General features: G+C 33.4%; 1 protein-coding gene across 9 annotated transcripts in view; it reads right to left on the bottom strand.

The window, feature by feature from the left end:
- Positions 1–158: 158 nt before the first annotated feature.
- The window catches only part of ROCK2 (Rho associated coiled-coil containing protein kinase 2), a 142,179-nt gene continuing 127,125 nt past the window's right edge, over positions 159–15,212 (bottom strand). For 4 of the 9 annotated variants that reach the window (XM_041754467.1, XM_041754460.1, XM_041754461.1 and 1 more), the window contains 7 exons: positions 14,353–14,423; positions 13,251–13,339; positions 12,724–12,802; positions 11,268–11,529; positions 10,968–11,181; positions 4,837–4,937; positions 159–3,604 (listed from right to left, as the gene is read on the bottom strand). In XM_041754467.1, coding sequence (XP_041610401.1) covers positions 4,850–4,937; positions 10,968–11,181; positions 11,268–11,529; positions 12,724–12,802; positions 13,251–13,339; positions 14,353–14,423 — 803 coding nt within the window. In that variant the 3' untranslated portion in view covers positions 159–3,604; positions 4,837–4,849. The other 5 variants (XR_005987734.1, XM_041754462.1, XM_041754463.1 and 2 more) reach the window with 5 other exon arrangements.

The raw sequence follows: 15,212 nt of genomic DNA, 5'->3' as shown, positions 1-15,212 counted from the left end.
CTCCATGGACTAAATGACAGGGTAGCGCATCCAAAAGTCTGTAACCTTGGTTGACTTGTTCTGCTACACCATCATGTAGGGAAGGCAAAATTTTGAGGGATAAATTTTAGGAGGTTGTAGTGTTCCAGGACTATTCCACAGGAAGAGTATGAAAATGCTTATGTCTTAATTTCTTTTATTTAATTTTTTTAATATAAAAAGCAGGCATAAAATACAATTACATTACTACAAAGATGCAACAAAAATTTTTTAAAAATCAGGGGGGTACGATTTTTGTTCAAAGGGGACAGTTGATCAAATATTTATGATTATCTAAACCATGCAGTTCATAACTTATTACAATTTCAAACAAAACTCATTATGGGGAAGGGAATCGAGGACAGGCCCCCAAGCATAATATCCAGCACTGTCATACAGTGCCTATTTTCAAAGTGCTTTATGAATCAACTATGGTTATCTTCACGCCAGAGGAAAACTGCAGCCTTCTTCCAGGGGAGGAGACGTGAGTCAGTAGCAGTGTCGACACAGACTGAGAAACTCAGAAGTGACTTGCTCTCATAGAATATTAAACATGTTGTTAAAGCATGTTTGAAAAAGGTAATATAGTGTCTAAGTTTCTCTATTTTACCACGAGAATCCTGTAAGAATAGATTAACAACAGCAGCAAAACTTCTTAAATTGTGGTTTGGCAACCTAGAGGTTTTTTTTGTTTGTTTGTTTTTTTGAGGATCTACAGCTAAACTGATAAAAAAAAAAAAAAAAAAAAAAAAAGACATCCTTCAGAGCCAGATTTGTGACTCTAGCCTAGTTAGTTTTAAAAACACTAACCTTACTCTAGATTTCTTGGTATCCTTTAGTTAAAATTTTCAGATAGATTTTTTTTTAAAATCTTGCTTCTAGATAGCATATTTTCTTTAATACTTTTCAAACATTCACTATACATTTATTTTTAACAATAATACCGGCACCAGTTTTCCTTCTACTTCTGTCTTGCTATCCCCCACTAAACAAAAGTGAAAAATCCAACTAAGAAAATCCCAGTATTCACTACTTCTTAGTTCTCAATAGGAGGTATTTATGGCTCTAGGAGAAATCAGGTGTGAAGAAATAAGCAACTTTTGGTCTTTATTTATCTGGGAACCTTTGGAGCCTCAAGAAAAAGAAGCTGGCACAAAATCAGGTTGTTAAACCAAGTCAATATTGTATTTAATGAGTGTTGAGAAGAGAACATTTGTATGGGTGTATGCATTCATGTATGTACATGAAACCAGCAACAGGGTAAAAAGCAAATTCTTACCCAAGGTCAGAATTTTTATTAAGCACATTTCCATTAGCTGGAGAAACAACCCTATTGAACCCTTACGTTAAACCATATAATGTGAAGAATCTCCATGGGAGAGATTTTTTTCACCCCTTAGAATACCTTTTTTTTCCCCAAAAAAACTTCACATTAACTTTCCTTGTATAGTTGCATCACACCATGATTCTCCATATTCTCTAATATATACAGCATTCAAAAATTAACTTTTGCCATTTTTACTCAAATATTTCAATTACTCATGTAAACTTCAAATTATTTCACCTTAATAAAGTTTATTAAAAATATATATATATATATATATACTCTCCAATTCAGAATATGATAGAACCTCCCATAGTGTAACAAAATCTTTATATAAAATATTAATTCAGTCTCCTTTTAACAAGTCTAATGAATGGAAATATTTATTCTATATAAATTTTATATATTTTTCATTTTTATATCTTACTTAAAAAAAAAAAAAAAAAGTTGTGCCCCCAAACCAGAACTGCAGAACATCCCTGTGAGGGAAATGACATGAGTTTCTGGTTTAGCACAGACATCATGGAAGAGTGCAGGCGGGATAATGAGAATAACAAGATTCAGTTTTAGTACATCAGTAGGCCAAAGGCCACTCTTCAATTTTCACAATAGTATCTATATTTTGGGGGTCTAACTCTTTAAACATTTCTACACTGACTCTAAAAGTAATCAATGAAAAATGTCTGCTTCCTTCATTGAACTATTAGATGATGTATTTCAATATCACACTAAACCCTGTGTATATGTATTATAAAGAGACTGATAAAAGACTACATAATTTTTTTAACTTGATGCTAATCATTAATCCATATGGTAGCAGTACAAAACACATTTTTCTGGGACAATGAGAAATCTAGCAGAAATGGTCCTGCATAACCTATGACTTTAACATCATTTAAAAAATAAAAATCAGGTTAAGAGCCTCTGAGGCTAGTTCTTCCCAGTCACCAGTTTTAGCCCAATCCTGAAATATTGCCATATACAGTTGTGTGTTTGAGGAATCACATTTAAATATTTAAAATATATCTACAGTATGTCTTAATTTTCTTTATATTTGAGATAATCTTAGAATCTTGAGTGTGAAAATGTAAAAATAGTCACAATGTCTCTACCAGAAATAAAAATACATCTAGGGTAGCCAGCAAATTCAAAGCAAAGCAAACATTTCAGTCACACACTAATACTGAGGTCTGTAAGAAGAGTGGGATGAATAATAGATATACATAAAAGATATATTAGTTCCAATAGTATCCATTATTGTTTCTATCACCAGTACTTTAAAAAAAAATTGTTATACAATCAAAATAGGTTGACATTGATAACTATTACATGTAAAAATAGTGCACTGTTTTTCTTTTGCAAAGCGAATTTGCATCCTAAGAGCTGGAAAACACTTCTTTTTTCAAAATACAGAAAAGGGTGAGACTTTAAAAAAAAATTAAATTAAGGCATTCAAAATGGGTAAAGTTGCCTATCATGAAGCATTAGGAAATTGATACAATTAACATCAAAACTCCTGTTACAGTAATTGCTTAAACATGAACATGCAGCCTCCATGGGGTATACACAAAATGAGTGATATAAACTCCAACATTATGGCTTTATACAAGTGCATAGTTGCAACTGCAGTAAGTTATGATATCTGATTAATGTGTATAAAAAAATAAAATGGGACATTTGTTGAACCCTCTTGCAGTATTACAGTACTATTATATATATGTGTGTGTGTGTGTGCACGCACGCGCATAGAGAGACACACACACATATATATGCACACACACAGTATAATGGTCACTTCTTAAAGATGCAGTCTCTATCACTGTAGTGGAATCCATTCCCAGAATCTTCTGGTAAATGTGCTGGTGAAATCTCTCTGTTGAAGCTGAAAAGATGATTTCTTTGAGCTTTAACTCTTCTCAATCCTTTTGTGCAATGTAGTGTGAGTGACTGCCAAGAGAGCTTTATGGAACAAGTTTGCAAGAGTTGCATATGATATTCTTACTCTATTAACCAATCATTGTTGGTTCAACCTGATACTCCAAAGGAGCCCAGAAAATATCCAAGATTTATAATTTATATTGCAGGAATAAGGGAAATATATGTGTGTGTGTGTGTGTGTGTGTGTGTGTGTGTGTGTGTGTATCAGTCCCTCCAGATAATATAGCTTTTTTAAGAAATTCTGGCCCATCATACTTCAGTCTTGTTTTAACTGGAAGAATATGATCACCTTGAATAATGACTGCATTCATAGAAGGCAGCTAGCTGGAAAAAAAAAAGAAAAAACAAAGTTAGTTGATATAGTGAAATAATTTAAGAGACTGTTAAAATTCTTTTAAAAGGCATTCCATTTATATCATTTCATGATGTAGTCTTCCAACCTCTATGCTTTTAATACCTAAATCATGCATAAAACATTTATTATATTATTTTTCTTATTTTTAGGTACATGCAATTATATTTTATATTTTCCTATATTTTCTACAAACATGACACACAAGTTTTAATATGGTTAACTGGCTATTAGGGTTAGATAATACATCACCAAGTAACTCAAGTGAATATAAGTTTGACTTGGAGATTAACCACTAGCTGCCTTCTGTAGCTGAAAGAACAGTGGGCTTATGGACCAGGTTCTACTTGACAATTTGACCCTTAGCCACATTTTTTAAATCTACGAAATGGGAACAAACACATTGTTTTAGTAAATATATGTAAAAATACTCTGTAAATCTTGGTTATAAACACCAATAATAACACATGATTTAAGTCTATTTTTGCAATATGCTTACTTAGGTTAAGACAGACATTACTTCTTTTAAATCCATTCTGTGTAAAAAGGTTTAACCATGAGGTTCAGTTTTTACTCAAATCTCCTTTAGCCACTGTTAACCAAACTATTTACATGTTCCTCAAACACAAGAACTTTCACAGCACATCAATAGCATTCTTTAGCAAGAGAAAACATCTCACAGCATCACAAAGAAAAGCCAAATCAGAAACAGTATTTCACAGCACTTATTAGACTTACAAAGTGTTTATGGCTTCAATTCTTGCACGTTAGAGAGAAGAAAGGAGGAGGGAAGGAGAGTGGGAGGGAGGGAGGAAGGAATCCCATGCTATGTTCACAAACTAATACAGTTGTAGGAACTTGAAAACATTGTAAATTTTACTTCTCTGAATATGGCTTCTTTGGAATGAACAATAAGTACCAGAATTGCTTCTTTTGTTATTTCTACATGTTTCATTCCTAAGATAAAACATTGTAATTCCAACTGTATTCAAAATATATAGCCAATAAAGATTCTGAACATAGCACTTCACTTTTTTAACTTAACATGGAAATTTCAGTTAGAAACTTTTTTGAAAACTATTTTCCAAATACATACTATTAAAAACAACTTAACAAAATTTAAAAACTAGTCAAAAACAATGAAAACCCAAGTGCAAATCACATGCACTACTTGGAATAACTCATTTTTCATTTTTTGATTTACCCCATTTATTTCTTCAGAAATCAAAAACATCGTCATCATCATCACCACCATCAACATCATCAAATGACCAATCCCAGTCTTTAAATGCCAAATCAAGCAATCTGCAATAGGAGGTTTGCAAATTCACATTCTAGCACTCTATAGAAATGGCAGCTTAATATGATAATTGTCTAGAAATCACACTTTGTGCTGTGAGATTTTAACTCTCCATCAATAATAACACAGTCAAAATTAAGATGGTAGCACACAGGGAGATCTTCTTTCTTTTCATATATAAGTGCATATAATGTTAGCCAGGTCTGATTTCTAGAACACTAGAGACCTGAAGACAGGTAATATTTGGGGATAAGATATGATCTTCTCCCCACTGGGCCCAGATGAAGATGTAACCATCCTGATGCCCAGTTTGATTTGAGAACTATGAAAATTCAGCATTTGTCAGCACTCCCTTCACAAAAGGACCCAGACTGTCAGTTCACAGTTTAGAGAGAAACACTAAGAATGTCGAATTCTCAATTCTAGCAAGAAACTATTTGCTTAGTGGGTCACCAACAGTGACGCTCTGTGTGAAAAACCACAATTAAGAGAAAAACCACAGGTATATAAGCATCATTAGCAATTTATCTTGGCTGAATAAACTGGACTTAGAGCAGGGGTATATGTAGTCTTTTCTTTCTAATCCAATCCAATCATCTAACGTTGCTATCATCTTTATTTTAAAAAACAGGTGTAACTTTTTCATTATTTTAACTGTGAGGTTCACGAATCAACTTATGCCAAGGAACGCCTCTGGTCCCCAAAATCTCATTTGTGACTTCAACTTTAAAGTTGGTCCTTAAATATGAATGTATATGGTATACACTCAATGCTATTTATAATGCATATTTGCAGGCAATCATCCCAAGAAATTCTGATATAACTGGACTGAAGGGAAAGCGGGGTGCAAGTATCCGCATTTCTAAATTAAAAATCTGGAGTGAATTCCGATGCATCTGTTTGACTCTGATAATCTAATCACTGACAGAGTATGTTGATGGATAGCTCCCTAACTTAAAAGTAAATAAACCAACTCAAATTACTCTATTTCAAAATGTGTTGAATATACAGATATAATTATTCACTTACACACCTATCACATTTTTCCAGGCTTACATATAGGCAGTAACTTGTAGCTAAGGTACTGCTTGGGAGATTGAGATCAGTGAGCCATCCTGGGTGTTTAAAGCCCAACTTTGAAAAATCTGCATTTCATACCCTTCTAAAACCTTTGAAGTGTGTGTAAAGTGTGCATCTGTGTCACAGTCTTCAAATTTTAAAAGTTTGGTCATTAGGCTATTAGTACAATGTCTGGCAAGACTTCCCTTAAAGCCCCGCCCCCAGCCCTTTCCAGTCAGCCGTCTAACTTTTGTCATTTCAACCTAAGAAAGTTTTCTCTAACTTGGTTTCTTCCTGCCATTTTCACTGTCGTACCGATACCTTAGAGAAGGAGCTCACTAAGTCAACACACACCAAACCCTTGCTGAAAGACTTCTATCTGGAGAACAAAGTAAAAAGTACTGTGTAGTGCACTGGGTCCTTTTCCGTCTGGCTCATTGCTTTCTCTGCCATGTCCTCTTCTGCCAATTCCTGTCACTACCCTCTCTCCCTACTCCAGCCAGTACAATGTTTCAGAACATAACATGGAAGTAATTCTGACAACTCAGTACGAATGCACATAACATTTTGCCTACCGTTGTCTGTTCCCTTATTTCTTTGCCTAGAAAATGACGGAACCTCCCTTTTTGGAGTTTCTTGATGGCCTCAGGCAGAATTCTCCATGCTTTCCTTTGTTCCCTTCGTGCTTCTATTATAAATAACATTTAAAAAAGTACTGTAACTATCTGTTTGATTTTCTATCTGCCCCATTTAGTTGATCAGTGGGTACACACTGCAGGCCTGGGCGACTTCCTGCCGAAGATGCTGTGGGAAGGAGCATTAGAACTTTGAGTTCTGCAAGGACAGGACAATGCCCAGTTCTTTACGTATTGCCAATACCAAGTTTCTTAATCCTTACCAGTTTGGCAGCTGAAAATGGTTTTACATTTTATTTTTAATTTAATTTAAACTTCTTTGCTTAATAATCAAGTTGATCATTTTTTCATACTTAACAGTAATGCCTGCATGTTCCTCACTGATTTTTAAACCAGGCAGAGGCAATCTTTTTTTTCTTAATGATTTATACAAGTACTCTATATACGAAGATACCCATCTTTCTCATACACATTGCAAATACATGCTGTTTTTAAAATTTACAAGTCTTTAATTTTTGGTTACTCAATCACTTTCTTTCTTTGCTTTTACTCTTAGGAAGTTCTCCAATCCAAGATCAGATACATATTCACCTATTTTCTTCTACTTCATTTCATAGATTTATTTTTAACACTTCAAGTTGTACATATCTTTTTCATTTTTACCCAAATAATTAGTCTGTTAATTTTCTAATATCTATAAATGGAAAAGAACAAAATTAAAATAATGCTAATGTGGCATGCCTGGGTGGCTCAGTTTGTTGAGCATCTGACTCTTGGTTTCAGCTCAGGTCATGAGATCAAGCCCCACATTGGGCTCTGCACTGGGTGTGAGGCCTGCTTAAAATCCTCTCTCTCCCTCCCTCTGCCCCTCCCCTACAATAAATAAATAATGATAGCATAAGAGCTCCCCCAACCCCCAAGTTTTAACTGTGTTGGCAATGCTTTATATCTTAAAACTGGGTAAATGAGTGTTTGTTACATTTTTGCTTTATACTTTCCTGTGTAGATTAAATATTACATTTTAAAGGAGACCTTTAAAAGAAAAATAATTAAAGAGAAATGTGCTTAGCAGAGACCAGCATTCTGTGTCCTACTTCGGAACAAACTAAGGATCTCTCCAAATTACCTTTATCACAAATCAACATTTTATTCACAAATTCTCTACATTTCTAGCATTGTTTTTTTAATTCAAAATTACTAAGAAAACATTCCTCTGGAACAGCATTTCTACACATTATGTTTTATAAACTGTCAATTCATTTCTATTTGTATCACCGTGAGGCAGTGCAGTATTACAGCTGAGGATGCAGGATCTGGAACTCAATCTGAACTCATGGCTTTGCTGCTTATTTGGTGTGCGACCTCAGATACACAGTGCTTCTGTGCCTTAGTCTCCATGTCTGTTATATGGAGACATTAAGAGCTAAATCACAGGGTGGCTCTGAGGATAAATAATTTAGTACACTCAAAGCTCAGAGAAGAGTGTCTGGCATATAACCTGCCCTCAAAAATGTTGTCTTCTATAATAGTAGCTAACACTTGCCTAATAGCTATCACTTTAAAACACTCTCCTACAGAAAAGGGGAAGCACTGCAAAGAATTAAGATGAGAATCAGAACCAGGAATGTCACAAAAGCCAAAAGAAAAAAAAAATGTAATGCTGTGGTCATTAACAAAGACAAACACTGAGGAAAAGTTAAAAAAAAAATCAGATGATTACTTATAGGTATTATGTTTTAGTGTATACTATAAATATACATATATTTGATGATTTTGATGATATCTAACAAAGCCAGACATTTGTCTTAAGAAAGACACCATGTAAGTTAGTTCAACTAAAGCCAGATTAATACAAAGAGCTAGATAATAAATTACTGCTGATATCGACCAGAAATGCAGTTCCTAGGTGTTCCTGGATGATCCTTTCACAGCTCTACCCATTTGTCTATAGGAATGTTAAAGGCCATCAAGTCCAATGCTTGACTACACTCCAGAGCCATGCGGTTCTCTGTTAGACTACATACACATGACAAATTGGGGAGGGTACTTCCCTAGAGTCACCAAGCAGTCACCTGAATCAGGTACTAACACTGGCAGTGACAAGGCACTCACTATTCTAGAGCAAGCCAAGTCTTCCAATTTTGGAAATCTGTGACTGCCTGATACTTTTCCTTTGCTGAGTTATAAATGTGCCTCTCTGCTTGTTCGTATTCTAGTACATCACCTACAGAAAAGTCCTCTAAATCTTTACTACTGTTTACAATCTCCCATCCTACAAGCTCCTGTTCTTCCAAACAATTTCTTCAGAAGAATAAATATCCTTAGTTCCCTCACTTGCTACACTTTCAAATGACCCACTACTCCGTTATTCTTTTCTGTATATTCTCCAATTTGTATATGCTACTCTTAAAATGTGACACTCGAAATGCAAACCATACAGTGATTCATGTAAGACAGACAGACAAAACTTAAGGAATTAATGAAGCAATGAAGTCACAGATGTTAAAGACAATGGAAATAATGCTGCAGACACAATAATGAAATGCAAAATTGCATCTTAAATGTGCCCATCTTTATGCTTAAAATTTCAGAGTATGTTAGACAAAAGATGTTCACATAAATACCCTAAACATTTTATAGTCAGTTTTGATATGAGTTTTATCTACATGCATAGTTGTAAGACAAAAAAAATCCCTATTACTTACTGTTGCTATGCAAAATGTATTAAAAAATCAATGAAGAATGATTCGAAGGGCAGGGCCAGAACTAAAACAAGACAAAAAGCAACAAAAATAAAAAGTAAATGTGCCTCCAATAGATCAAAATGCTAAACTGGGGAAGAAGGGGATAACAAAGTATAAGTCAGTGAACATGAAAACTGTTAGGTAAGTGAAAACATGCCTCACTTAGTGTGAAATCCGCTTCATGAACGAATTCTATGTGTTATCACAAGCAGTGAAATTATTAACTTATCCAAACTTTACCAAAAAGTAAAATGTATTAAAGGACTGGAGTTCTTACAATCCTGAATCTGAAATTATTTGCCCTTGTAGAGTCTCAATCAAAAAGAAAGATAGTAATATCTTCTATTCTACTCTACAGGAATATTTTCAAGATCAAATGACAGAATATGCAGAAAGTTGAATGAGAGAACAGATTATGGAAGCACTCTGGAAGCTATAAAGCACTAGATAGTGTGAGCTATTACAATAGCAGGGCATCTGTGCATTAATAGTTCCACAATACTAATAACAGAAATTTAAACTTTTAGGTGTTTTGCGCATGGCACACAGAATAACCTTCAGTGTCTTTGAATTCTTTGAGTTTCTTCAGCTTAATTACTCTCATAAAATCACTAATTTTATAGTATTTAGTTTTCTCATACCTCACAGAAAAATTCAACATTTTCACTGCTGACACACCAATTCTACCTTTGTCATTCTAAATTACTTCCTTGAGATAATAGTTTCAAGAAAAGTTTCATATAAGATGTTTGTGGTTAGAATGAAAAGATTTCTGATAATACAGCCAATGCACATCATTATTCATATACTGAAGGTCCTGTGTTAGGGAACAAAAAGGATACCTGAAATTAGACACCTGATCTTACACACTTTATCCTTTAACTAAACTCAATCTTCAGGGTCATTTCAATGAATAGTAGTATTTACAAATGCTATAGTAGCTAGTAAGCCAAGAAATGGTTATTCTGAATGAAGAATGAAATTACTATAATGCAGCCATATGAAAACATGCATTCATCATTATCTCAGGATTTATTACTCCCTAGCCCCAACCACCTCAAATACAAGGAATGCCCACTTTACCCATTAGTTAATATCTGCATTTTTAAGATTGGTCTTTACTGCTCTTTAAATCAGAAACAAGTTACTCTAAATTTATAGATGTGAATTAAGATTTTAAAAGGTTTTGGTCCTACTTCCCAAGTCATCTAACATAAAAGAGGTTTAAGAGGTTTGCAGTATTAAAACCAATGTGTGCATCTGACACTTTTAAGTTTTTATATACATCATCTAACTAAACCATTAGTCAGTGTGCTTATAAAATCTTAAAATATTTTTATTATATACATAAGTGTGACAAAAATGAACCCTTTATATATTTTGGTTGAATTTAATATATGTGTATGATTTAGCAAACAAATTTGTACTATATTCAACTGAATGAATGAGAGACACACACAGTTTCAAACATTTGGTATTCCATGGTTCATTAACATACCAAACAAAGGAACACTACAATTAGGAAAATTTGTAATTGAACATAAATAGCAAAATATTTTAAAAGACACTAATTTTTAATCACATTTTGATTTATTACCTTGGCTTGTTTGGGGCAAGCTGTCGACTTGGCCGTCTAATAGACTGGTTTTGTTGTATCTTCATTGAAGTTCTAGGTGATGACCGTGCAAAAGGGTCTGGAGCTGGAGGCTTTTTAGGAATCTTTTTCACCAACCGACTAACCCACTTCTGCTGCTCTTCTGTAGAATTTGCTAACAACAATAGATTCTTTGCCGTCGAAATATCACAATAAACTATAAAGAAATATTAGAAAAAATTAACATGTTTAAATTGATCTGAATATAAATAATACTGATGGAGCAAGTTAATTACTATTTACCCTTGCAAGGTGCTATAATCTCCTCCTTTTTGTCCATGTGATCTTTATGACATTTAATATGGCAGCGCCGGCATTCTAAAGCAGGAGGAGGTTTAAACATATGCCACAATGGCTTCATACAAGCCTCACAGTTGGTTGGGAAATGATACAGAGTAGGAATAAATTCATGTCCTTTATGGCAAATATAATTTGATTTTTCTCCTACTGGCTCCACTGGAAATTCTTGTTCCTTCTTACTTTCTCCTTCATTGGCGTACAGAATCTACAGATAGCAAAAAGAATAATGAGTGATTGTTAATAAATCATTTTTTATGTAGTAACAATTTTTACAGTGTAAATAAAATAGAATTAGCCAGATCATTCAATGAGAAGAAAATGCATTTGATGTTTAAATATTAGTAGGCTCTTAGAACTTTTATGAGAAAAGTCATTGGATAGTTAAGTCACTTGGCTCACATTTCAGAAAAAAACCTATCTTGTTCAAATGTGCCTCCTTATTTCCTTATTTTTTCTGTGATACCTTACTATATTTTAGCAATTTTATCAGAATAGGTCAAAGGTAAATTTTTAATTGATGGGTATTAGAACATTTTTCTCAAAGGGTGTATTCAAAACAATCTCCCAAAAAGATGTGGCAATTATACAAATTAATGCTTTACAAGTCTCAAAAACAGACAGGTGGGTAATAACTCCAAACACAGCTTTAATGGAAAGATATATATTTGGAGAAGTGAGGAAGAGAAAAGGACGTATAATACACTCCAAATAAACATCATAAGCATTAGAAAATCTGTGGCCAACTCTCCCATAGTACTCCAAGCAAAATGGCTTTTATTTGGAAGGAACTCAATAACTAATTGTTGGTTTGACTAATTTTAAAATGGAAGTAGAACAGGGAAGAATTTGGCTTCCCTTTAAACTGGAAGTAGAAGGGCTACTGGGTACAGAATTTAACTTCACAAGCAACTGTTTTAACTTTCTAGAGAGCTGAGTGTAAAATCAGAAACAGAAGAGAAAGTTCATGCTTTAAAAATGTCCCAATAGGGGTGCCTGGCTGGCTCAGTTGGTAAGCCTGTGACTCTTGATCTTGGGGTTGTAAGTTCAAGCTCCATGTTGGGTGGAGAGATGACTTAAAAATACCTTAAAAAAATAATAAAATAAAATAAATATCATAACACACCTTGAATTAAAGGGCAGCAAAGGCCAGAAACATGATATAAACACCCTAGATTTCAAAAGTAAAATGGAGAGAATGAAGTTGTATCCAAAAAGAGGAAGTAGTATGAAAGATATAGAAAAACAAATGACCTTTAAACAGGACTAAAACTGAAAGGTAATCTAAAGAAGGCCCAAGAATAAAGAAATTTGATATGTCTTGTCATAATGAGAACCTTAGTCTAAAGGTGAAAAAACCAAAATAAATTCAATCAACTAAAAACAAAATAAAGTTATTTACCTGAAATATCCTTGGAATATCTTTAGCATCTGCTCTATATACATCTGTCTGTGTAACTGGTCGGACATGAAATAATTTGCTATAAAAGATTTTTAATAAAGGAATAAAATATTACCAAAGGATCAAATTACATGAGTTATCCTATACTTCTGTTAGAAGTCAAAACTGACTACTCTGACCCATGTTAGAAGGGTCAAAGATAACTTGGTTCTATTAATCCAATTACTCCTTGAGATTTTGAGTATTTCCAGGAAATCAGAAATTTTCTAATTAGTTTCAGAGAACATACTAAAGACCCATGAAATATTAAGATGTTTTAACTAACTTTGTATCCCAGACTTTCATCTCTATGAAGCAAAGATAAGAAAATGTAACAACAGTATAGTAGGACTTATACTGTAAGTGCATACCTACCTATCTAGATACTACATGACTAATAAATAGCACTAATTTGACAAAAAAAGGTCACAACACTCTCCTATACTTTAAAAGAGAAAGTTTCCAAATATTCTAATAAAAACACTTACTCTATATCTAAAACCATGTAAGGATTAGATTGTTCTTTATCTTGTTCGCTGTCATAGAAAAGAATCTTCTTACTGCTTACAATCACATACTGTTAAAGAGAGGGAGGGAAGGAATTAATGACTAAAATTAATATATATCTTTATTTTCTTTGAAAATAAATTCTTTGAAAATATTTTCTTTGAAAATAAATTCTATAGCAATAAAAATCATATAAAATACCTAAGTTAAATAACTAAGAAGTTCTCAACATAACCTGAGAAAAGTCTTCCTTAAAATAATAAATTCAGTTTGCATACATTTTAAATAAGCAAATTGGGAAGGGGATGAATTCAAATATTTTTTGGACTGACTGCTTCAAAATCCAATAACACAGGTAACCTTATTGCTATGGCTTGAATGTCTGTGTTCCTCCCAAATTTTTTATGTTAAATCCTAACACCTAATGAGATGGTATTAGTGGGAGGGGCCTTTGGAAGGCAAATGAATAGGCCATTGCAAGGACAGACCTTCTGAATGGGATTAGTATCCTTATAAAAAGAGCTCAAGAGAGATCCCTAGTCCCTTTCCTCATGTGAGAACACAGCAAGAAGTCTAAACCTGATAGAGGTCCTTCCCCAGAACCATTTGGCATCCTGCTCTTGACTTCCAGTTCCCAAAGCTGTGAGAAATAAATTTCTATTTTTCATACACCACCCAGTCTATTTTGCTACAGCATCTTGAAAACAGGCAAAGACATTTACCAAAAATGAACATCATAATATCGATAACTCTAGTAACAGAGGAAAAGAAATTAGTAGGTCTGTCATACCTACAGTTGTTTTCCCAATGAAAGAGCAAAACACCAAGGCCAATAGGCTTTTGTTTTTCCTAACACTAAAACCTGTTTTATTATTAACAACACATTAATGATGATAGTTTTTTTGATTTTTGTTCTTTTTCTCAAAGATACATTAAAAAAAATCACATCATTCCAAATCAGGAAGTGCAAAGCTTTATGTGTCTAAAAGTTCTAGTTATATATATCTTATAACTACAAATATAAAATGGCTATAGCTAATCCAAAAGCAAAGTAAAAGAACCATATTCAAAAGTACCAATTACCTTTTTAGTCCATCCAAATTTCTTAGTGTTGTTTCGTAAAGGCAATGAAAGCCATCCTTCTAGTCTTGATTCTATAAATAAGCAGAAGATATGAGGATAAATTTAACAATTCTTCAAAGAAAATGAGGAATTTAATAAAATTTTAATATAAAAATCACAGAACAAATCAGATATACCCTTCAGAATTTATCATTATACATTATCTAGGCTATAATAATGCAGGATCAGTATAAGCAAGTTATGGAATGCCAAACAAAATCCAGGTTATAGCACATTGAAAATACATAATCTATAGTTTATAAAGTCAAATGCCCCCTGCTGATTAAATTCATGCATCTGCAAAGTTCAGGAAAAAGGTACAAGAAAGAGAAGTAGTTCTCTATTCTCACTAGTACACCTGTATTAGAACTCTTTTTCCTTTTGGCAGAGGCCTAATTATAGATATAGTGCATATGTATCTTTGAAAAGAAAACATCGTAAGTGAGTGATTTATGTGTTCAGAGAAAATGAATTTTTAAATGGCCAAAATAAAATGAAATAAAATTGTGTAAATTACAGATCAAATTTGGTTAATGAGTAGCAATGTAATAAAAATATTTCTAAATTCCAAAATAGCAAAATCAGAAAATTCTAGTTCAACAAAGGAAACTGCCTGAATCCTCAGAATTTGTTCCAATGGCATTCAATCAATATCATTCAATGAAATAATTAGGTGCAACAAGTATTTCTGGAGGTTATTCTAATAATCACTTATGAACTGTGCTAGATGCTTTACATCAATTTTCTTTAATCCTCACAACGCCACAGGAAGGTCATGCAGGGATGCAACTCTGACTCTAGAATCTATCCTCTCTCATCAA

This window comes from Vulpes lagopus, chromosome 5 (assembly GCF_018345385.1).
Source record: "Vulpes lagopus strain Blue_001 chromosome 5, ASM1834538v1, whole genome shotgun sequence".
Taxonomy (NCBI): Eukaryota; Metazoa; Chordata; class Mammalia; order Carnivora; family Canidae; genus Vulpes; species Vulpes lagopus.
Note: the sequence above shows the minus strand (reverse complement) of the source record. Positions and strands in the feature narration are given on the sequence as shown.